Below are 22,545 nucleotides of genomic sequence, written 5' to 3'. Positions count from 1 at the left end.
TGTATTTCATGTACGTAGGTAAATAATCTATTGTGTATCTTAAAGTGTCTTACCCAAACTTATCCGCTATCCAATGCCGGCCATTATATAATTTAAAAGCCTTTGTCTTTTAAAAGCTTCTTTTGAACCTGGATATTTTTTTACAAGGCATTCAAAAGAGAGATAATTCAAGAACTTGATTTGGATTGATTTACAATTTACTTAACGTTATGTAAATACATTGTAAAAAATAAATAGACACGTTGGAGAAAGATATGATTTATTACAATAAAAATATACATTAATACAATAGTTAAAGTCATGTTTTATTTATTTTGAGTTATTCGCTGCGGAGCGTATTTCCCAGTTACTGGGACATTTTGAGTTCGGTTAAATCCCATTAACCTGGATGGTACATGCATATATACATTAGAAAGAATAATTGTAATGGGGAAACAAATATTGATCTTACGCAACATAATCAAAGACATCCAAAGAACACAAACTTATGAGAAACCAAATCTCTTCTTAAACGTTGAAAAATTCTTAAACATTTGAATGATTGCAATTTATTCAAATGCAATAGGAACAATTGATTTGAGCGACCTCTAAAAACGTTCATCGTGCAATATACGAACTTTTACGAATACTAAAACATAAACACAAAATAAAAACAAAGCTAATGTGATTTGACTTCATCCATACCAGCTGCAAAATGAAGTGGGGAAGACTTTTTTCCCGCTGTATCTTTCGCGTTAACATAATGTTAAGAACGGTGATTCACCAGTTTCTTTACTTTGTTAAGATCTCTGTTTCTACAAGCTTCAAACAGATCCCTGTTAGGATCATTGGCATTAGAAGGAGACGATGGATTGCTTTGAAGCAACGATCGTTTAATCGCCATTTTCATACAGCTTTTCACGCGAAATATCGGCCATAAACGTAATCTGGTTCCCGCTCCCGCCACTGCGAATTCACTTCGATTTGGGAACAGACAAGCGTCAAAAGAATTCAGATTCGCTAAATCGGGGGTTCTTATCAAAAGTCAAAACCTTTAAACTTTGATCCACTGATGTGCGCAGTTAAAATGACATACGCATTTTATTTATTATCGAATTTAGAACGTTCTTATTTGTACACAACTATCAATGTGTAAGGGCAACAATACTATGCGTGTATATGATACAATTATTTAATGCTTGAGCAGTCAATGCTTCGCGTCGGGCAATATTTTGTCCCTCGGGGGCTAATATAATCAATGTTGCCCTCAACCCCAGTCAATATTTGTATAATATTTTTCCCGAGGTGCAGGGAACAGCTCAGTATGATCTATTTCCCGAGGCCAGTTCATACTGACCTGTTCCCTGCACCAAGGGAAAACATTCTGGTCTATTGACCGTTCAAGCATTAAATAATTGTTTTATTACCTAATTCCTTTTTTAGTTTTCGGGGTTGCATATTGCAGAAGGTTTTCGTGCCATTATGCAATATACACAGATTTTGTTTTCATCTTTTACATGCACCAAAACCTGTTGCATGCATTACAACATCTCAATTAAATATAAGTTTACACAAAGAAGGAGGAGTCTTCAACCCATTAGATTTTAAATAGTATTTTACCATATATAAAGCTTTAAAACTGTTGATTATTTGATACTCCATTTTGATAACATTGAATTTGGTTTCACCGAGTACTAAAAGCAGCGTCTATGTAAAGGAATAATTATACATTCCCTGAGAACTATCGAAAGGATGTAACATTAACATACCCGCGTTCTGATATACTTTGCCGGTCCAATAGATCGCAGTCTATTGACCGGCGGTCCAATAGGAGAGTATTATGATGTTTAACATGAAACTAAATAACAAAAAACAATAGGAGAAAAATAAACATAAATGCAAACATATTTACAATCAGTTCAGGAGAAAACAGTATTATTTTAAATTTTTCTACAATCAATAACGAAATGATCCCACAATAAAAATACGAATTTCGATACACAAATTATAATTTTTTTCCACTTTTCAAATGTAATTTGGGCAAAACTGGTATTTGCAATGCACCCTAATAGAGCCAAATATTGGATTTCGGTATCTTGCAAATCAAAAGAAACATATTCAAATACATTTAGAATATCTAATAAATCTTCCAAAAGTTTGTCTCTCTCATTCATCAATAATGAACAATTGAGCATAATGTGCATGTTAAAATTGTTTTCCATTCTTTTACAATGGTTACACAATTTGGGAACCGTTTTCATAGACAATAATGCAATAAATCGATTAAAATATTTTCTTAGACCAGGGTTTTCTTTAACAATTGCCCATAAATGAATTGGCTTTAATTTACAATGAATATTTCTATATACTGACATTTCAGGAGTGCTGTACAACAATTGTTTCCATTTTGTTTCCTCTTCAATAAACGCATTCTTGACAACTTGTTTTGAAAATATAGCTAGCTGTAATCTGTAATAACATTAAGAGACAAATCATACTCAATTGCTGTCTTTTGAATAGTCTTCGTAACAATATATTTATCTGAAACATCCTCGGAAGATAAAAACATAAAAACTTTATTATGAACAGTGGTTTTGTCCGCTCTCATTAGTCTACCGAGAAATAGATGGCGGCATTTGTCTATATATCCTTTTACTGACCACAGGCCCAGGTTTGATGTACAGGATAGAGAAGGTGAGAATTTCGAGAGTCCTTGCACAATTCTTGAAAAATGTGGTTGGGTGTATTCCAGTTTGGACTGGTCCTTTTTTGTGATATCAGTCCAAAGTTCACATGAATAAAGAGAAGAAGGAAGAACAATTTTTTTCCAAATTTTGGCTGACACAGCTGGGTTGATTTGGGAATTATAAACGCCAACAGGATGGAGTGAATGAGTTTTACTTCTTGCATTTTTGCAAGCTCGTTCTACAAGTCTATCACTTTTCAGATTAGCCTGCAATACTAGTAAACAGCCAGCATAAATAACATCATTGCAATTGGGTATCACATTGTCAAAGAGTTTAACATCAAGTTCCAATGAAATATGTGACTGTTTGTTGAATACAACAGAGACACTTTTATTTGGATTGTAATGTAATCTCCATTTGTAAGCATATAATTCAACAACATATAATGATTCTTGAAGAGATCGAGGCGAGTTGTTTATTAGCGCTGTATCATCGGCAAGCAGAATCCCTGGAATATGCAAACTGCCCATTAGTTTACCACTGGTAGATGTACATAGTTCATACAATAGGTCATCAATATAAACAAGAAACATAAAGGCACTGAGCACCCTACCTTGGCCAACACCTTGAGATATTTTAAAGAGTTCAGAATTGACTCCAGCAAAAGGTACAAAACATTTGCTATCATAGTACCAATTTTCTAAAATTTTCCACTAAGTTTGTCAATTCCAAGTTCAATAACTTATACAAGAGACCATTGTGCCATATTCTATCAAAAGCCTTTTCGTTATCAAGAAATGTACAGAAAACTGGTGAATCTCTACTATTATAATAACCAATTATTTCTTTTATAGCATAACAGGCAGGGACAGCACCATGATCAGCTCTAAAACCAAATTGTAATGGATGTGGAAAACAGATTTGTCTATCTAATAAATCATTTTCAATATGAGACAGAATAACCTTCTCAAACAGTTTACTAAGTGCTGATTTTAGAGTTATACCTCTATAATTTGTAGGATTACTTTTATCTTTGTTTTTACCTTTGAAAACTGATATAACTTTTCCAACTTTAAACATTTCGGGAACATGAGCATGTCTAAGTATCAAGTTAAACAAAATACATAATTCATCAACAATTTTATCACCACAAAAAATGATATGTTCGTTCGTGAGAAAATCTGGACCAGGTGCTTTTCCCTTGGATAATGATTTAATATGATGTTGAATTTCCTCGCGTGATAATGAAATTTTTGAATCTAATGTTGAGTTGAGATCATTGTCGATATCGTGCACACGCTGGTCAATATGCTGTTTAAATAACTTGTCGAATTTAGTCGGGTCCTGATTTTCCTCTGCTAGTTTTGAGTCTTTCCACAAGTTACACATGTCAGGTATGTTGTTTGCGGACTTGCCTTGATATGATAATGAACTAGGGAGTTTGGATGAGGATCGTTTCATGTTTTTCCATGCCGTCTTGTAGAACGTTCCTAGGTCCATTTCTGTTGCCTAGTCGATATCGTCAAATACGGACTGTTACCATTGTTTAGCCGTCTGTCGGTGTACTCTTCGAAAGTTTCGCTTTGCTTTCTTATAGTTTAAAAACGAGTTTGCATCTCTTGATCTTGGTGACCCGTCAGCTTTCCATGATCGGCGGGCATCTCTCATGCCATAGTGAGCTTGGTCGAGACCGCTGTCTTTCCAATGTGGTTTTAAGTAATGTCTAAACTTTCCATGTGGAATATGTTGGTCGGATGCTGTTAGTAGAGAAGCTGTATTATTCATCAAATGTTGATCGATGTCCTTTTTGCGGTGTGTATCTTCCTGTAATATGCACAGATAGTTGTCACACTTGTTTTGGTAGGAATTTTCCACCAACTAGATATGCTTTCTGAACTTGATCTAAGCGCCTCTTCTTGGTTCATTCAGCCTGTTTGACAACATGCATCTTCTCTGGGTCGAAGTCAGATTTGGGTTAATGCGTCGATGGTATTTAGATCAGCTATAAAACAGCAAAGTCTGGATTTGGTTGCAGATGCTGTATTGGTTAGGCCCTTAGCTGCTTGCTGATGTAGAGTTATTATTGGAGAAATGAAAGGACTTGGAACAGTTGGAACAATGGCATCAAGACTCATGATGGTCTTCACTCTAGGAACATAAACAGGAACTGGTCCAGTGGGTTTGTAACATGTAACATTGCACATGTAACCAGATAGCCGTACTATGACCTCGGAATTGTTAGTTTTACAATATGGTCACTATGATACATAGTGGAACGGAAAACGGAAAAATACTATGACTTTATCACTTAGATATTGTATGGATTGGACACAAACTTTTATTTTGTAACATTTATTCGTATTTTATGATTATCATCAAAAGGTTGCCTAATTATTTGATATCATTCTTACGAATTTCTGTGACCCACTGAAAATGTAAAAGTCGATCGGTATTCGTTTTATAAGATTTATTAAAACGCCGCAAACTTATTGCAATATTCTGCTAGGTCAGGAGTCGGTGGAACGAACGCCTCGACCGTCGCTTTCCAAGTGCCAAATAATTGAACATGGCCAACAATTACATATAGATAACAAAACATTTCTTACAATAGAGATCAACAGAGACATAAATGTAAAGAGTTATTAGAATTAATGGATTCTTAAATAAACTGAGTGTCAATTTAGAGTGCATGTCCAGATCAAAGTCAATCAACGCTAGTGACAGGGGAAAAGGTCTCATGTTCAAGGGGAACATTTCACACGGTGACATGACTATCAACTCAATCATTGCATTCAATTTGCTTAAACAAGTGCGAAACGGAAAATTCAATTAATAATCTTTAAAATAGCGAGACGAAAGGGTAAGCAAACAGGTGTTGCAGCAAAACCTCGTTACAATGATAGTGGATGTTGCTCGTCGGTCACGCTTTTGATATCAATAATGCTATAATTGATAATTTTAAAAATTTTATGGATCACGAAAAATTCAATGTGCATGAGGTTTCATCATATATGAATTTTTAAAAATAAGTATAAAATCCCAAGCAAGTTTCGAAGTCATGAAAATCACAACCAAACGGTTCAACCAACTGCAAGGGTAGGTACACTATTTTTGTCATAATATTACAAAAGGAAAATATTTCAAAAGGTTATTTTAATAGCTTATTTAAACACAATGTGTGTACATTTTATTTTTACGTTTCGCACTTGTTTAAGCAAATTGAATGCAATGACTGAGTTGATAGAATGATATCAAATAATTAAGCAACCTTTTGATAATAATCATTCATATGATATGAATAAATGTTACAAAGTAAAAGTTTGTGTCCAATCTAAACAATACCTAAGCGATAAAGGTGATAGTATTTTTCCGTTTTCCGTTCCGTTTTCCGTTCTGCGTTTTAGCAACATTCTGTATTGTATACCTAGATATTGCGCAATGAATAAATAACAGAATGAACTCTGTGACACTTGTAGTACTGCGTAGCCATTCCTAAATGATTTTATGCAACTAGGTGTAGAATGCGGACACAACGATATCCAAATTGTGAGTTTTTAAATAAGTTGTCATATTTGGCGATTCTGTGTATGATTCGATAGCTCTAGTACTCTATACCGAGTCATGTATCGCATGCTTTATATATTCTTTGTAACCAACTCATGTATACTTTTATGTATGACCTTTCAATATTGTACATAAGCGATGCATCATACTCAGGCGGGAGACTCAAAACCTGCATCCCAACAAGTCTTAAATGACGTTAATTAATCAGGCACGGAATTCGGGCACAGTAAAATCCAAATTGATAATATATAAACAAGTTATCATTTAATATTTATTAGTTTGATACGATATTGGCGTTTCTGATTGGTCGAAAAATTTCTTTGATACCTGCATCAATAAAATTTTGCCGGATCTACTTTTCTCATCTGTTCTGATTTAACACTATCTATAGAACTGGAATTTTCAAGAAAAACACTGGCAACAAAATGTAAAGTTGTATCTGTTTAATTGTCAGCAAACAAAATGCAACTTTATGAACATAAAAATTTTTACCTTCAAAAATAAATAATACCAATAATTTAATTCTCTAAATAGAAAATCTTCTCACGATTTTGTCTGCTTTAGATCAACGATCAACATTTACTGAGAGGCTGGCTATTCCAATTCCAGGAATAAATCATAACGAACATATATAGGCACATACACTTTCAGGGTAACGCTGCTGTTCAAATTTGGTACCTTTTCATCAATGCGTAATGCGCATTGATGTTTTCCGGTCAATTTTTCCTTTGATACGTCCATCAATAGAAAAATTATTAAATTCCATTCTTAAATCAACGAATTGTCATATTTGGCGATCTTGTGTCTGCAATGAAGGCCCTGATACTGCAAGTTAGCCATATACTGCTTATTACATCTAATTAACCTGCCGTGTATGAAAGAATGTATTATGCGTAAGCAATGCCTCATACTCAGGTGGGGGACTCAGAGACCCAGGACTCAGAGATTAAAAGCTGCATCCATACTCCTTGATAGACAGTTTTGTTGCTTTATTTAGAAATAAAATATAACTCCGGAATTTGAACACTAAATGTTCACTCATGGTCATCGTAGATGGGCCGAACTACTCAGAACTGTCAATCATAAGTAAAATGTAATATTAATAATCTTCTGTAAAATAATGTTAAGGCAGATTTTTAATTTTTGGATTTAGAATTTTATATTAGATCTGTAATTTTTTGGCTAAAAATTTTATTTAGGATTTTAATTTGGATGTGGAATTAGAGAGTTTGATTTAGATTTTGAATTAAAGATCTTTGATTTGGGCTGCTTTTAATTGATGTAATTTTGACTATACGATCACGCTTGTTAATAAACTGCTTGTGAAAGAACTACTGGATTAGTGTTTACTAAGGTGGCAGGGGATAGTTTTTTTGGTCGAGGAAATGTGAGGCAGATAGTGCTCATATATGTGATCTAATTTTTCAGTGGATTTTTAAATTTGCTAAAATTGGTTTGCACGCAGGGGACACATGGTCCCGACTCTTGAGAATTTTTAAGCATTTCAGAATAAAACAAGTACAACTTACATATAGCATTATATAGAATGGCCAGGGACGGTCTCAAAATTTTCTGAAAAATTGCCCTTTTTTCACATTTTCAAGGGTCCAGCACCACGCTCCAGTCCCGAGCAACTGCCATAAACTACCATAGGATTGGTACCTTAATGTATACCCATGCAAATAATCACCAATTAATGGGGGGTCAATCACCTTCTTTTCGAGTGACATTTCGTGTTCTGAACCCACCCTACTTTTCAAGCACAAAACCGAAAGTGAAAATTTTGGCCACAGTTTCGCATTTTCATTCCATATCTGATGAAAAGTGCTACCAGTATTAAAGTGTCATATATCAATGAAATTGACATGAGCTCCTCTATCCACAAAATGAATGCAATAAATATTCTAGCAATTTATACACCTCAAATAACCAGCCAAACCTCAGGTTCTCCCTTTATTTCAAAATTTTGACCGGGTCTTTCCTTCGAAACTATCCCCTGCCACCTAAGATTGAGACGCATCTCCAGGAGAGAACGAAGGTGGAAGGCTTACACACATGAAAAACATTGGTCCTCTTTTCTAGCAATGGTCTTTGTGTTTACCATTTCCACAAAATCATCACGCTAAGCAGATGAGCATTTCTGCATGGGGCAGGGTCAGCTTTTAAGGAAGGAGTCTTTTCTGGTTTTCGACTTGTCAAACGTAAATTTGATTAATTGTTCATTATATCAAGATGAAAGGAAATTAAAGTAGTATAATTTTCTTTCTTTATTACTATCATACAACTTGGCATAGAAATAGTAATCAATGTTTAGAGCTAACAAGGACTATATTATTGGCGGAATATTGGCGTAGGAAAATATCACATGTTTCGCAATTTAGAATTGCTGTAGATTAATGAGTCTGTTTTAGCATTTTTTTTAAATAATAACATAATGTTGGATTTTTTTAACTAACGTGAACTAAGAGATAGGATACTTGGGTTTCAGAATATGTTTTTAAAATGTGATTTGCCTATTAAATTACATTTTTATAAGCTTCTTAAAGTTCCCATTCTATACATTGATTTTTGTGAAAAAAAATCATTAAACTCAGTTTTTCTCTCTTATTAAATGGTCAATATAAAATCAGAAACATTTTAATATTGGAAGCATAAATAAAAAATAATCAAAATGTCTTCAAAATGTAAGAAAATTAGAGGAAATGCGGGCTTAGCAATATCAATTTTAGTTTAAATATTTATTCCAATTAAGTAGTATAAGCTGATAGACATTCTGATATTTAATCATTTCATTGAAGGATAGAATCTTCATATCTTAAACAAATGTCTACATTATCGCATAGCCCCCTAACTCCGTCACTACCCTAACTCCGTCACTTTCGGGAAACTCCTCGCCGTTTGAAATCAAGTACGATTATGACGTCATTTTTTACATGTCAAAAATCTTTAATCAAATGTCAACAATTTGCAACGGTTAAATTTAAGAATGTGTCAAAAAATAACAGAATTAAAGCTTGTTCATTTTATGCACCAATAATTGTGTGAAATCAGCTAAAACTTTTTCACGGGTGCACTAAATTATCGATATTTCTGACATGCGGGCCCATTCGATCATTTACGTTGGTCAGCCATTTTTAGAGATGTCAAGATGAAACATATCACATGTAATACATTTTTGATTAAGGTAATACACATTTTTTTCAATCCGCAATAGCCTTTATGCACTATTCTTGATGATAACGTCAAATCGCTCATGCCGTAACTTTTGCCTTATACAGGGTATAGATATATCCGGTATATCGTTATTTAGAATATGATACATTTCTAAAAATGAAATAAATAAATAATATAATAAGTAATATATTAATTACTGATATAAGATATTTGAAATAAGTAAGGACATAAATCGAACGGCATCCATACATTCTGAAAAGGCCATTGTGATTGTTGTTACATGGACCCATATTTTATTCTGGCGATCATTTCATTTCGGTGAAATTAAATACAATTAAATTGTATGCACCATTTTTACTTATTATAACTTGGACTAGATACAAATGGAGTTTTAACTAAATTGTTAATGTGTCTTCATTCCCTGCCATATCATAGAGCATGTGGGTGACGGAGTTAGGTTCATAAGATATAATAAGCACGCGTGATAAACGTCGTATTCAGAGGGCTTATTTGAATAAAATAAATATTTTTGTTAATAATTTTATAAATGATATTGTTTCAGATTATATTTAGTGATTGCAAATGATAAAAACCACAAAAAATAATTTACAGAGAAACGCGGGACGTTTTCTGCTTATGGTGACGGAGTTTGGGTACTTGGGGATACTGCAAAGAACTACATTTAATTTTATCATCCTTAAGGAAGTTAAGGAAAATGTTGTGACCTCGACCTGACCTTTATGCATAAACAAGGAGGTCAAATTTGATTAAACTGATAGAATCATTTGGTTATATGATCTGTTACACTGTGTCAAAATTGAATGTGTTTCTTATTACAAGAAGTATGCTTGATATTGAGAAGATTCCTTTCTTAAGATCTGCGCTCGCTCTTGCGTAATCATTTTTAAAGTGCTAAACATCATTAACTATAATAGAAATAATGAAAAATGAAATAAACCACCCCCCCCCCTCCCAAAAAAAATTAAAAAGGCAAAGATATGGAAAAAAATGTATAAAATGTAAAATATAAAGTAGGCCCAGCAATATTATGTGTACCTGTATGTATAGTTTTACATGAAAGCACTTGTATTGTTTCATAATGCAATTGTACATTCTAAAATCCTTTTTTGTTTTTTTTTAATAAAATGACGAATTTGGTAAAAAAAAAAACCAACATTTTTTCGTCATAGTATGGTCAGCTGAAGCCAAATAATACAATATTAACATTAATTGGTATCTTTTTGTTATTTATATCATCAATCAAAGAGTTTCTGGCAGAATAACATATGAACAATGAAAAAAAGAAATGAACACAGTCAGTCTTTATAAGAGTAACCACATTTAAGACATTAATCAGTTAGATTATGCTTTAACAAATATCTGCATTAAAGGTCTTGTATACTCAGGGTTTTCAAATTTGGATTGTTATAAAGTTCAATTTGATGAGTAAAATTTGTTCTAAACAAAAAAAGTATTTATGAAATGAACTATTATTGACAAAACATTCGGTATTTTTACACTATTATGGAATTAGGCTCAAACAAAAATAGACTTTTAGCTAAACAGAGGAAATTCGGGCAAAATTTTGCAGATTTTGTTTTCCGCCAAAATTTTTTGGTAGTACTCTAATAATATGTAAACGGTGTGACCGTTGGACCGAGCGCAGATTTAACACAGTGGAGTTTGATTTTTATAGAACTAAATTTATTTGAAACGTACACAGTAGGATCCGCCTGGTTGCCTACTCAAATCATTCGTCAAAGTTAAACTAAACGTCGCGTGCTCAGTCTACATTATGACGTCATATTTCAGACGTAAAACGTTCAAGTTTTGTCTTCGGAAATAGCCGAAGAGAGTTACGTGATTCCGAATTTTTTTTAATTTCTTCTTTTATTGTTCATCAATTTAATTCATATGAATGCCAATGTAATAAAATTGAATACTTTATTCAGTATCAAAAAGATCAGTTCCTTGACGTTAATGTTTTTATTTTCCATCTGATAATTTGATAAGACATACATAGAACAAGTCGTATTTCTTGATTGAAGCGCTATTGAAACTTATCTGGTTTCCTTTTTAATTTCTTTTAATTCAAATTACCTTCTATTGAAACATTGGAACTTATTTAATCGAGTTTAAGGACAATAAACATCGACAAGTACCAGTCAATCAATGATCGAACTAACTTTTTATAAACAAAATGGCTGCCAAGATGGCGGCGCCCAGGGCTGGAAGAATTTTTTTTTGGCCTTAGTACCCCTGATTCAACTCTCATTTTTCACTGATTTTCGTATATATACGTGTTACCATTAATCCTCGCTTCGCGAGGCAGGCTTCGCCCGCCTCTCGCTGCGCTCGGTAAAAAAAGTTAAGATTTTATATTTTAGTATATCATTTTGCATATTTTCTGTTGGTTTTACCTCATATTTTTCTTGATAAGATCCCATTAGATCAAAGGCACTTGTTTCGCTTTATACCGAGCGCAGCGAGAGGCGGGCGAAGCCCGCCTCGCGAAGCGAGGATTAATGGTAACACGTATATATAAGAAAATCAGTGAAAAATGAATGTTGAATCGGGGGTACTAAGGCAAAAAAAAATTTCTTCCAGCCCTGGACGCCGCCATATTGGCAGCCATGTTGTTTTTAAAAAGTTAGTTCGATCATTGATTGACTGGTACTTATCGATGTTTATTGCCCCTAAACTCGATTAAATAAGTTCCAGTGTTTCAAAAGAAGTTAATTTGAATTAAAAGAAATTAAAAAGGAAACCAGATAAGTTTCAATAGTGCTTCAATCAAGAAACACGACTTGTTCTATGTATGTCTTATCAAATTATCAGATTGAAAATAAAAACATTAACGTCAAGGAACTGATCTTTTAGATACTGAACAAAGTATGCAATTTTATTACAGCGGTATTCATATGAATTAAATTGATGAACAATAAAAGAAGAAATAAAAAAATTCGGAACTTTACGTAACTCTCTTCGGTTATCTCCGATGACAAAACTTGAACGTTTTACGTCTGAAATATGACGTCATAATGTAGACTGAGCACGAGACTTTTAGTTTAACTTTGACGAATAATATGAGTAGGCAACCATGCAGGCGGATCCTACTGTGTGCGTTTTAAATAGATTTAAAAAAAATCAAACTGCACTGTGTTAAATCTGCGCTCGGTCCGACGGTCACACCGTTTACATATTAGTAATATTACAACACAAGATACCTTACTCCAAATTCTGGGAGTACCTCCTCCGGTAGATTGCAATCATTTTCCCTTTCACGGGAACAGCAGTGGACTAGTGTTAAATACTATTCTCTTTTAGGACAATTTACCTACGAAATGATATATTGCATATGCTTGTCATTTTTTTTTATTATTGCTTTCTTCAAGTTTGAATTTGTGTTCATTTCTAGTACAAATACCGGTATAGAACTTAAAACAACTTTTTTCTTGATTTGGATAGGAACATAATGGTCCTTCGCTGGGGAATCTGTGGAGCAGGGTTGATTTGTAATGATTTTGTGTCGGCATTGTTAGCTCCTCCCAATAATGTTCATGAGGTAAATAAATAAGGTTATTGCTTATTGTATTATCAGTAATGTTTATGAGGCAATGAGGTTAATTTGTTTACTGTATTACGGTAATATCAAGACTATAAATGACAACTATTTTTAGCATTATGCTTAATTTGTACATCCTTGATGATTGTTAAAGGTAGTTTGCGTTGGAGCAAGATCATTAGCTAGAGCCCAAGAATTTGCTGACAGGTTTGGTATCAAGAAAGCCTATGGCTCATACGATGAAGTTGCCACTGATCCAAATGTTGGTAAGATCTTACAAAGTTTATAAGTTTGTTTAAACCCAATTGAAAAATGATATGTTTTGTCTTCAAAAAAATATCTCTTTTATTGGTAGAAATTATCTTTTTCTTGAAGATATTTAGAAAATATTAATTTGTGAAATGTCAAACATGTTACTATAATCAACTACTCGGGTTTCAATTGGGCATTTTGGCTCAGCTAAGCAATATGGCCCATGGGCCTCTTGATCCACCAACTCTTTTATTTTGAGCAAACATACTAGTAGTTCAAGGTAAAGGTAAGAGTTTTGCTTACCTAATTAATAACAGATATTTCACTTTTCTGCTACGTTTTAAATTTATTTGGCAGTTTTTCTTCATCGTAAATCTGGTAAAATATGTTTTTATGCTGATATTCCAAAATCATTCAGATGTTGTGTACATTGGTTTGATACCCTGTTACCATGTGAAGCTGTCCAAACAGATCCTAAAAGCAGGAAAAAATGTTCTATGTGAAAAACCAGTAGCAGTTAGTTTGAATCAGTTTTTGGAGGTCCAGCAAGTGGCCAAAGACTACAAACGCTTCTTCATGGAGGTAAAGGGAAATTTCCTCTTAGTAGTTAGATTAACTGTAAAAGAGAAAATACATTGTATTTCTTGTGGATTAATTTTTGCTACTACTTCATTGATATCATTTATAAAGGACATTCAGTATGGTTAATTTTGATGCACAAAAATTAAATCCCCTAAAAATTATTTAAAATAACAAATCAACGAAATTTTAGCCCTGTCTAGATTTCTGCTTTTTCAACATTTAAAGTTAACTTAGTAGAGGGGGATGAAGATGGTTTACAAACTTTTTAGATATAACATTTCAACATTTAAATTTATATCATGTTCACATTCTCTTTAGGCAATTTGGAGCAGGTGCTTTCCAATTTATCGTAAAATCAAAGAGGAGATTCATTCTGGAAACCTTGGGGAAATCCTGCATGTACAATGCCAGTTTTGTTATTCTGTGGTTGAAACGATTCGCTTTAAAAAGCCTGAGCTAGGGGGAGGAGGTCTGCATGAAGTTGGAATTTACACAATCCAGCTAGCTACAATGGTATTTAACAATGAAAAGCCCTTGAAAATCACAGCTGATGCTTCGTTTTCTGATCAAGGTTTGTCATATTACATGTACATGTACCGGTATACTGGTATTTCACTTCACATGCAGAATTCTTTACAAAAGAAAATTGGTTGAAGTAACAATTATGAATATTCGCTTTTCAGCCATTTATTTGCTGAAAAAAATTAAAATACATGTAAAACAAAATGGACTTTAAAAGGTAAATTTTGATTGAAAATCTGTAGGAGTGGATCAAAATGGCTGTATGACCTTAACCTACAAGAATGGCGGTAAAGCAGTGCTCGTCTACAGTACACTGTTTCAAGGAAAGAATTCAGCAATAATATATGGTTCAAAGGGAAAAATAGAGGTGAGACATCTGATTTTTTCAGAACTTATGAAGAAAGCAAAAGGTACTCAAACTTTCTGTGCTGTCACTATCGTTTCAAGTTTTGGTTGAACTTTAATTGGTATACCGGTATCTATCTTTCAGATTAGAGTCTATAGACTTGTTCAAGACATCTCGAGTATATTTACTATGGATTGGTTGAAATAAGTTTTAAGTCCCAAATCCTATATATTAATTTTGATAAATTTTAAAAATATTGGTAACTCATTCTGGGTATCTTTGGATTCTGTAAACCATGCACATATATTATTACATTTTAGTAAATGCAAATCTCCAGCCAACAATTAGCTGTAGATGGGTACATGTAGCTCTGTGGAATATTCTTTTTACAGTCTTTACTTGAAAAATACGTTTTGATTTATAAATCTAATGTTCTAACTTTTGTAGTGGTAATATGTTATGCCAAATTATTCGTCAAACAATCTCACTACCTGTTTTAACGCTACTTAACTTGCCTGTGAAATTCTTTTATAAACACCCTCATCAACCCTGTAAGTAAAAGAGCCATTTGTTCACATGAAAAAATGGTGACTTAGGATCCGCCGATAAATTGAACACAAGTCTATTTCAGAGGCTGTTGTTGGTGTTTAAGCGAATTCAATGTCTGAGTCAAGTTAAGTGATAGAAAGTTAAATATCTACCGGTACTGTAGAATTTTTTGCATGAAATATTTACTCAAAACCTGTTATGTGGACATTAGGTGAAAGTGAAACATCAGCACCAGTTTTTGAAGGCCAAAAATTGAAATTGCAGGTTTTTTCATGCAAGAATTAGTAACTTTTAAGGTCGGTCAATCCGACTTTACCAGAATAGAGCTACAGATCTGCATGCAGCTAATTAAGAATTTCAGTACCAACCTATCAAGATAACAAGGCTTGCATTTATTATAATGTTTACTTTTTGCTGGAAAGCTAATGAATATGAAAATATATATGCTTTTAAATCTTTTAGATCGATGACACTTTCTGGAGCCCAGTCTCAGCAAATCTGCCGTCGGGTAAAATAACCAATGAAATACCTTGTGGTCCAGCTCAAAACAACTTTCCCAACACTGGGGGTTTGCGGTATGAGGCAGACTGTGTCAAGAAGTGTCTTGAAGCAGGTAAAGTATTCAATGACTGCCTGAACAACCATGTTGACCAAGCTTGCTCCTTTTCGCTCACCAAGACGGAGTCAGGGGAAGCTAATGCTATACAGTTGGCATCGGCATCCAGATCTGGTTAAAATTTTTGGGCAGGTCCTGTATTTAAGTAATCACTTAAGCTATCTCCACCAAACTTGCAAGGATGATGCATCTGGGCCTACTTATGAACTGATGCACCTGAAAGACTTAGATGTTGAATCTGGGCCATGAATTTCAGATGCTGGAGGAGATTTAGGTGTTTTAAAAGAGCTCGTTTAAGTTTTTGGGCAGGTGCCATTTGTGGCAACATCTAAGATACTGCTGGTCCTATCTTCACCAAACTTGCATGGATGGTGCATCTTGTGACAATTATGCACTCCACAGCCTTGGATGCTGAATCTGAGACACAGGTTTCGGATGCTGGATGAGGTTTAGGTTTTTCGAGCTGGTTAATGTTCTAGGAGCGTTGCCCTTTGATGACCATATCTCAGTTACTTCTGGTCTTATCTTCACAATACGTGCACGGATGGTGTGTCTTATGATACTTATGCACTTGACAGGCTTAAATGCTGAATCTGAGCCAAAGGGTTCGGTTGTGGAGGAGAATAAGGTGCTTGGAGCTGGGTAAAGTTTTAGGAGTAGGTGCCCTTTGATGACTATTTCTTACTTACTACTGGTCCTAACTTGCATGGCTTGTGCATTTGTGATACTAATGCACTCCACAGCTGGTTAAAGTTTTGAAGCAGGTACATTTTGATGGACAAGTCTTCATTATTTTTGGGTCAGTCTTTACTAAATTTAAATTGATGATGCATCTTGTGATACTGATGCACTCTTCAGGCTTGGATGCTGAATCTGAGCCATTAGTTTCAGACGCTGGAGTAATTTAAGGATTTTGGAGCTGATCACATGTTTATGAAAATATAAATAGTACTTATTCAAACTTGCATGGTTGATTTATCTCTGTAAATTAATCACAGAGGTACATGTAGTTTCAGATACAGAGAGTGATATTGATTATCTAGATGCTTAGGTGGTTTAAAATTTAAGAAGTCAAATTGGAGCTGGTTACAAAATGAAGTAAGTTTTGTTCATACCTAAGTAATGGTCGTACATTTGGTTAATAATTGTATACCGGTATTCCTTTTATTAACTTTGAGAGATCAGTGTTTTTACTGAAAGAGCTATTGCTCCAACCCTTATGCATAGATGCTATCGCTGACCTGTAACCCATTAACGTATGTGGCTTACAATTATGTTCTTCATGCAAAAAGATGAAGAAGTCTGCTAAACCGGCTAAAGTGGCCTCAACTGAATCCTTTGTGTTCTTGGCACACCATTACTTGTAGATTCGTATTCTAGCATAATACATTTTTCTTGTTGACTGTCTTTGGGAGTTGAAGATAAATGACTTAGCTTGCTCAGAAAATCTATTCTCTGTTCTTTGTTGTTTGAAATTTTCCAAACCACTAGATGCAGACTTTCTGGACTTGGATGAATGAACTGCCCTCTTTTTTAATAGTTAACATGTCTCTTATTATTGGAAGTTCCCTTGGAATGTCTACCAATAGAATTAGAAGGTCTGGAAACCATGACTGTCTTGGTGAAAACAGAGCAATGAGAAAAAGAACACACGACTCCTGTTCCACTTTTCTGAGTAATTTCAGAATTAATATGGGTGGAGGAAATGCATAGGCAAATATTCCTGTCCAATCTACATTTAGTGCATTGCATCCCCATGCTAAGGGATCGGGAAATGAGAACAAAACACTGTTAACTTCCGTTTTTCCCTTGTTGCAAATAAATCTATGTTTGGAATGGATAAACTCGAAAAATCTGCTGAACTTTTTCTTGGTTGAGACTCCATTCCGTCTTCTTGAGAATTTGTCGCTCTCTGGACAACTGCTATTACATTCCTTTTCCTGGGAATGTGAGCTGCTTTGAGCTGTATCCTAAAAAGAAGACACAAATGCAGAATCCTTCATGTCATCATGCACAGGGCTGCAGACTTTGTCGCCCTTGGCGATTGATGTAAGACAATACTGTTGAATTGTCTGTCCTCAGTACGACATTATGAAGTGATAAGTCCAATACACTGAGTTCCAACAGATTTATATGTGATGACTGTTCTATCACTGTCCATTCCCCTGACACATTGCGATCCTCTAGGTGGGCTGCCCACCCGTAAGTGGATGCATCCGTCCACAAGGTTAGGTCTGCTCTGAAGCTCAGAATAGATGAACCTGCCAGAGCGTTCCCTCTCTCTGTCTACTAGAGAAGATGTGGGATGAGGGAACTGTCGATTTGAATCATATGATCCAGTTTGTCTACTGTGGACGCCTCTGGGACAGAAGGCAGAACTGAATGGGACGCATCTTTAGTCTGACAAGAGGAACCAAATCTATACACGCTGCCATATATTTTGTAAACACTCTTGGGGCTGTTGCTCGACTGAAGGGCATTGACCTGAATTGTCTATGCAAAACCTGAGGTATTTCCTGTTTTCTGGATAAATTGGAACATGTAGATATGCATCCTTTAGATCTATTGATGCAACCCAGTCTTGTATATTCAGAGCTTGTATTTTTGACCTTAATTAGAGATTCCATCTTGAAATGTTGATTTTAGAGAAATATATTTAACGATTTCAAATTGAGAATCGGACGGTAACCTCCATCTCGTTTTGGAACAACAAAGAAGGTGCTGCAAAACCAAGAGCCACGAGTTTGACCTCTGAAAGAAACTTTCGAACTGAAATTTCGTCCCCCTCCTATGGTAGTCCTATGGTTCTTTTCCGCAACAAACTTTCCCTTCTTTGCAAAGTATTACTCTGTTGTTTTGGTTCTGATGTGCCCATGGACTCATCTCTCTTTCTTTTCCTTGCAGAACTGAGGGCTGCATCACCTCTCTTTTTTGAACCTCTCAGGTGCTGTATTTCTTTAGCATCGCGCAAACTTTCTGCACTTTAGAGAAGAATGTCAAAATACTTCCCACAAAACAGTTTAGAATTCAGAGTTGTTTGTACAAGTATTTTTTTTTTCAGTTGCTTTGTTTTTTAAAAGCCAAATCCTCAATATGAATGGCTCTACAGGCTGCAACTGCACCCACTAATATGTAGGAAGTAACATCAGCCATTGACTTAAACACTTGCATCAATGATTTTAGGGACTCTGTTTTGTCCTCATCAGATACAAATTTATCAACGTAGACGAAATTAGAGAGGCATATGTCAACTTTCTGAGAGGAAGTCGAGATCGTTGATCTATTTTCCATAACTCATTGGTGCGTGAATGCAACATAGGGTTACGGAAATGGTAGGGATTTTTGTATTCTTTCCTCCCTGTTGTAAAACTGCTGTCCTCAATATATCAAACGATTGGACATATATGATTTGAAGTATCGGCTCTGAGTTTCAGAAACATTAACCGAGTTGATGTTCAGTGTCTGTAGACACTTTTTAAACAAAATTTTCCCAGTCTACCATGCATGAACCGTTAGAGTCTGTATCATGCGTATGTACTGAACCCAAGACAGAGTTATCAAACTCTGAACGATGTCCTCGTGAACATCAATAACATCATCAAGTGAATTGCTTAAGACTTGATCAGTTTCACCTCTGTGGCTTACCAGATCATCGTCATCCGATTCTCTGGAGAGTTGATCATCTGACGGTCGAAATATATCCAACCAGTTACACGCCCTGTTTGAACGAACGTCAGACGTTATAGCACTAGTCGGTTGTTCATTTGAATCCTGAACTAATTCTTTAATTTTAGCGTCATTCAACTTTTTCATGCAATTCTCTTGATGATGTTGCCATTGGGCTTCGAAATTTCCCAATATGAAAGGCGGAAAATTACCTACTTGAAGAGGGACTGAACCTTGCGCCATTTTGACTCGTTTCCGCGGAGAGAGGTTTTCTGATGCAGAGCTCTACGTTTCCCGCAGAGGAAACTTGATTACCGGAACGATTCAGATTACCATTATTTCCCACAAAGGGAACTTTTGGGTTTGGCAATGTAGCTGATTTTTTCCTCGCTTCTATTTTCTTTCATTCAATCATCTTTTTGATTAACGCCCGTTTTTCCTCTGACCACTTAATTACTGCAAACATGGCATGGAAACGCTTCGTTGCAAACTGTGTGTCTATAGCACTTTGAGTTGCCATCCAACACGGTCATTTCTCTATTACATTTTATGCAAATTTTAAATGAATATGAAATTTTAAGACCGCAGGCATAAAAAATTTAACCGAGAAAAACAAGCGGCTTTCCTTTTCGAATGCCCGAACAAAACTGAATCTGAAGTACATTGTATGCTTGTTCATTTTGGGTAAACACAGTGATTACACACGGGTGGTCTCAAAAGTTCAGGCATGATCGTAGGCAGCTCGGGGAAAATTCAACAAGTTGATAAATGAAAGAGAAATATGTCATTGAAAAAAATAAGTTAAACTATTACATAAAGTATGAATTTCAAAATGATGTCGCATGCATTTATAATTGTCATCATTGAATGCATGCCAAAAGTTAACAATACACTCCTCTCTTGTAAAAAAGATTTGTGGATCTAGCAGCCTGGCTTTTAAAGAAGGCATCCACTTAACTTTTACTTTATGTCCTGTAGATCTGCAATGCTTAAGAGTTGGAGTTGTAAGGTGAATTCAAACCTTTAAATATTTATCTTGGTAGGAAATTTGGAGTGCAGTGAAGTGACCTTCGCTGACAGTCAGGCTATTAACCACATCATTGATGAAGTGGTGAGACTAACGGGAATTCATGTCCAATGGTGAATAGAAGCTTTTCTGATTGGGAATGGTAAGTATGTCAATGAGAGACTCGGACCATGTCATGTTTGCTTACCGGTATGTCATTTTGTGCTTAATTAGTAAGCTATTGATATGCTGATAATCTTGAGGTATTAATTATGTCTATATTTTGTCTTTAGCAGATTTTTCCAACTGCTTTCGAGGAGTTTTTAAAACCCAATTAAGAGTGCATCAGTATGGGCTTCTCAGCAGATTTGATCACGCACCAACCAACTTCATATCCCGGTGAACCTTTTAACATTGATTTTTATTACTTATATTCATACAGAATTGAACGTTTTCGTTATCCTGTAGGTTTATATAAGGAAACATATTTGCAAATGTGAATGTTAATGATTATTGATGCTTGTAGTATATGTTTTACATGTACTTGTGGCCATAAACAATTATATTTATGATTAAGGTGCTAATTTTTTTTTACAAACATGTATTTACTGAGTGATTTGTTTATTGCTTGAGATCCACTTTTTACTGTTTGATTTCTTTTAATTCCTTTTAATTACTTAATCTACATGATAAACTTTTTTAATGTGATCTTTTTACATATATGCAGGTTATGATATAAAAATCAATAAAATTTTATTAACATGTTGATACAATTCTCTCTCTTAATTAGAATCGGATAAGCAAAGTGTTCGTTTTTTCCTAATCAGAACATTCGGGAGTACGAATAACTAAAACACCTGCCGCTGTTAGGGACACATTTAATGTTGATTAATTTTTTATATTAATAAAATCCTACATGCTAGGCCTTATAAAATTGGTCATAAATATTTTCATAGAAGGAAACTTGGTTAAATATGGCAAGATTTGCCAACACTAATTTATTTAACAGTGATTTAAAACTAAATAATAGCGTTCGGTCAATAGGCTAATGATGTATTTAATGTACGTAGGTAAATAATCTATTGTGTATCTTAAAGTGTCTTACCCAAACTTATCCGCTATCCAATGCCGGCCATTATATAATTTAAAAGCCTTTGTCTTTTAAAAGCTTCTTTTGAACCATTTTTTTACAAGGCATTCAAAAGAGAGATAACTCAAGAACTTGATTTGGATTGATTTACAATTTACTTAACGTTATGTAAATACATTGTAAAAAATAAATAGACACGTTGGAGAAAGATATGATTTATTACAATAAAAATATACATTAATACAATAGTTAAAGTCATGTTTTATTTATTTTGAGTTATTCGCTGCGGAGCGTATTTCCCAGTTACTGGGACATTTTGAGTTCGGTTAAATCCCATTAACCTGGATGGTACATGCATATATACATTAGAAAGAATAATTGTAATGGGGAAACAAATATTGATCTTACGCAACATAATCAAAGACATCCAAAGAACACAAACTTATGAGAAACCAAATCTCTTTCTTCTTAAACGTTGAAAAATTCTTAAACATTTGAATGATTGCAATTTATTCAAATGCAATAGGAACAATTGATTTGAGCGACCTCTAAAAACGTTCATCGTGCAATATACGAACTTTTACGAATACTAAAACATAAACACAAAATAAAAACAAAGCTAATGTGATTTGACTTCATCCATACCAGCTGCAAAATGAAGTGGGGAAGACTTTTTTCCCGCTGTATCTTTCGCGTTAACATAATGTTAAGAACGGTGATTCACCAGTTTCTTTACTTTGTTAAGATCTCTGTTTCTACAAGCTTCAAACAGATCCCTGTTAGGATCATTGGCATTAGAAGGAGACGATGGATTGCTTTGAAGCAACGATCGTTTAATCGCCATTTTCATACAGCTTTTCACGCGAAATATCGGCCATAAACGTAATCTGGTTCCCGCTCCCGCCACTGCGAATTCACTTCGATTTGGGAACAGACAAGCGTCAAAA

At 34.6% G+C, this 22,545-nt stretch overlaps 1 protein-coding gene across 4 annotated transcripts; it reads left to right on the top strand.

Moving 5' to 3' along the window:
• The first annotated feature begins 6,119 nt into the window (after window positions 1–6,119).
• On the top strand, window positions 6,120–21,579 carry LOC128180736 (trans-1,2-dihydrobenzene-1,2-diol dehydrogenase-like). 4 transcript variants are annotated; one of them, XM_052848884.1, is made up of 9 exons: window positions 6,120–6,212; window positions 12,873–12,969; window positions 13,124–13,235; window positions 13,640–13,803; window positions 14,122–14,374; window positions 14,568–14,692; window positions 15,683–15,833; window positions 20,546–20,671; window positions 20,802–21,579. In XM_052848884.1, exons 2-8 carry the CDS (start codon window positions 12,880–12,882, stop codon window positions 20,644–20,646), a joined length of 996 nt encoding a protein of 331 aa, XP_052704844.1. In that variant the 5' UTR covers window positions 6,120–6,212; window positions 12,873–12,879; the 3' UTR covers window positions 20,647–20,671; window positions 20,802–21,579. The 4 variants fall into 4 exon arrangements, with proteins under 4 accessions (XP_052704844.1, XP_052704841.1, XP_052704843.1 ...); XM_052848881.1 differs by lacking the exon at window positions 6,120–6,212 and adding an exon at window positions 11,054–11,762; XM_052848883.1 differs by lacking the exon at window positions 6,120–6,212 and adding an exon at window positions 11,054–11,771.
• Window positions 21,580–22,545: the final 966 nt, after the last annotated feature.

The sequence above is a fragment of the Crassostrea angulata genome, chromosome 4 (assembly GCF_025612915.1).
Source record: "Crassostrea angulata isolate pt1a10 chromosome 4, ASM2561291v2, whole genome shotgun sequence".
NCBI classification, from domain to species: Eukaryota; Metazoa; Mollusca; class Bivalvia; order Ostreida; family Ostreidae; genus Magallana; species Magallana angulata.
Note: the sequence above shows the minus strand (reverse complement) of the source record. Positions and strands in the feature narration are given on the sequence as shown.

Coding starts and splice junctions, on each gene's coding strand:
- LOC128180736 (XM_052848884.1), top strand. CDS start 12,880: ATGGTCCTTCGCTGGGGAATCTGTGGAGCAGGGTTGATTTGTAATGAT. Junction 13,236..13,639: donor TGCCACTGATCCAAATGTTG/GTAAGATCTTAC, acceptor AAAATCATTCAG/ATGTTGTGTACATTGGTTTG. Junction 14,375..14,567: donor TGCTTCGTTTTCTGATCAAG/GTTTGTCATATT, acceptor GAAAATCTGTAG/GAGTGGATCAAAATGGCTGT.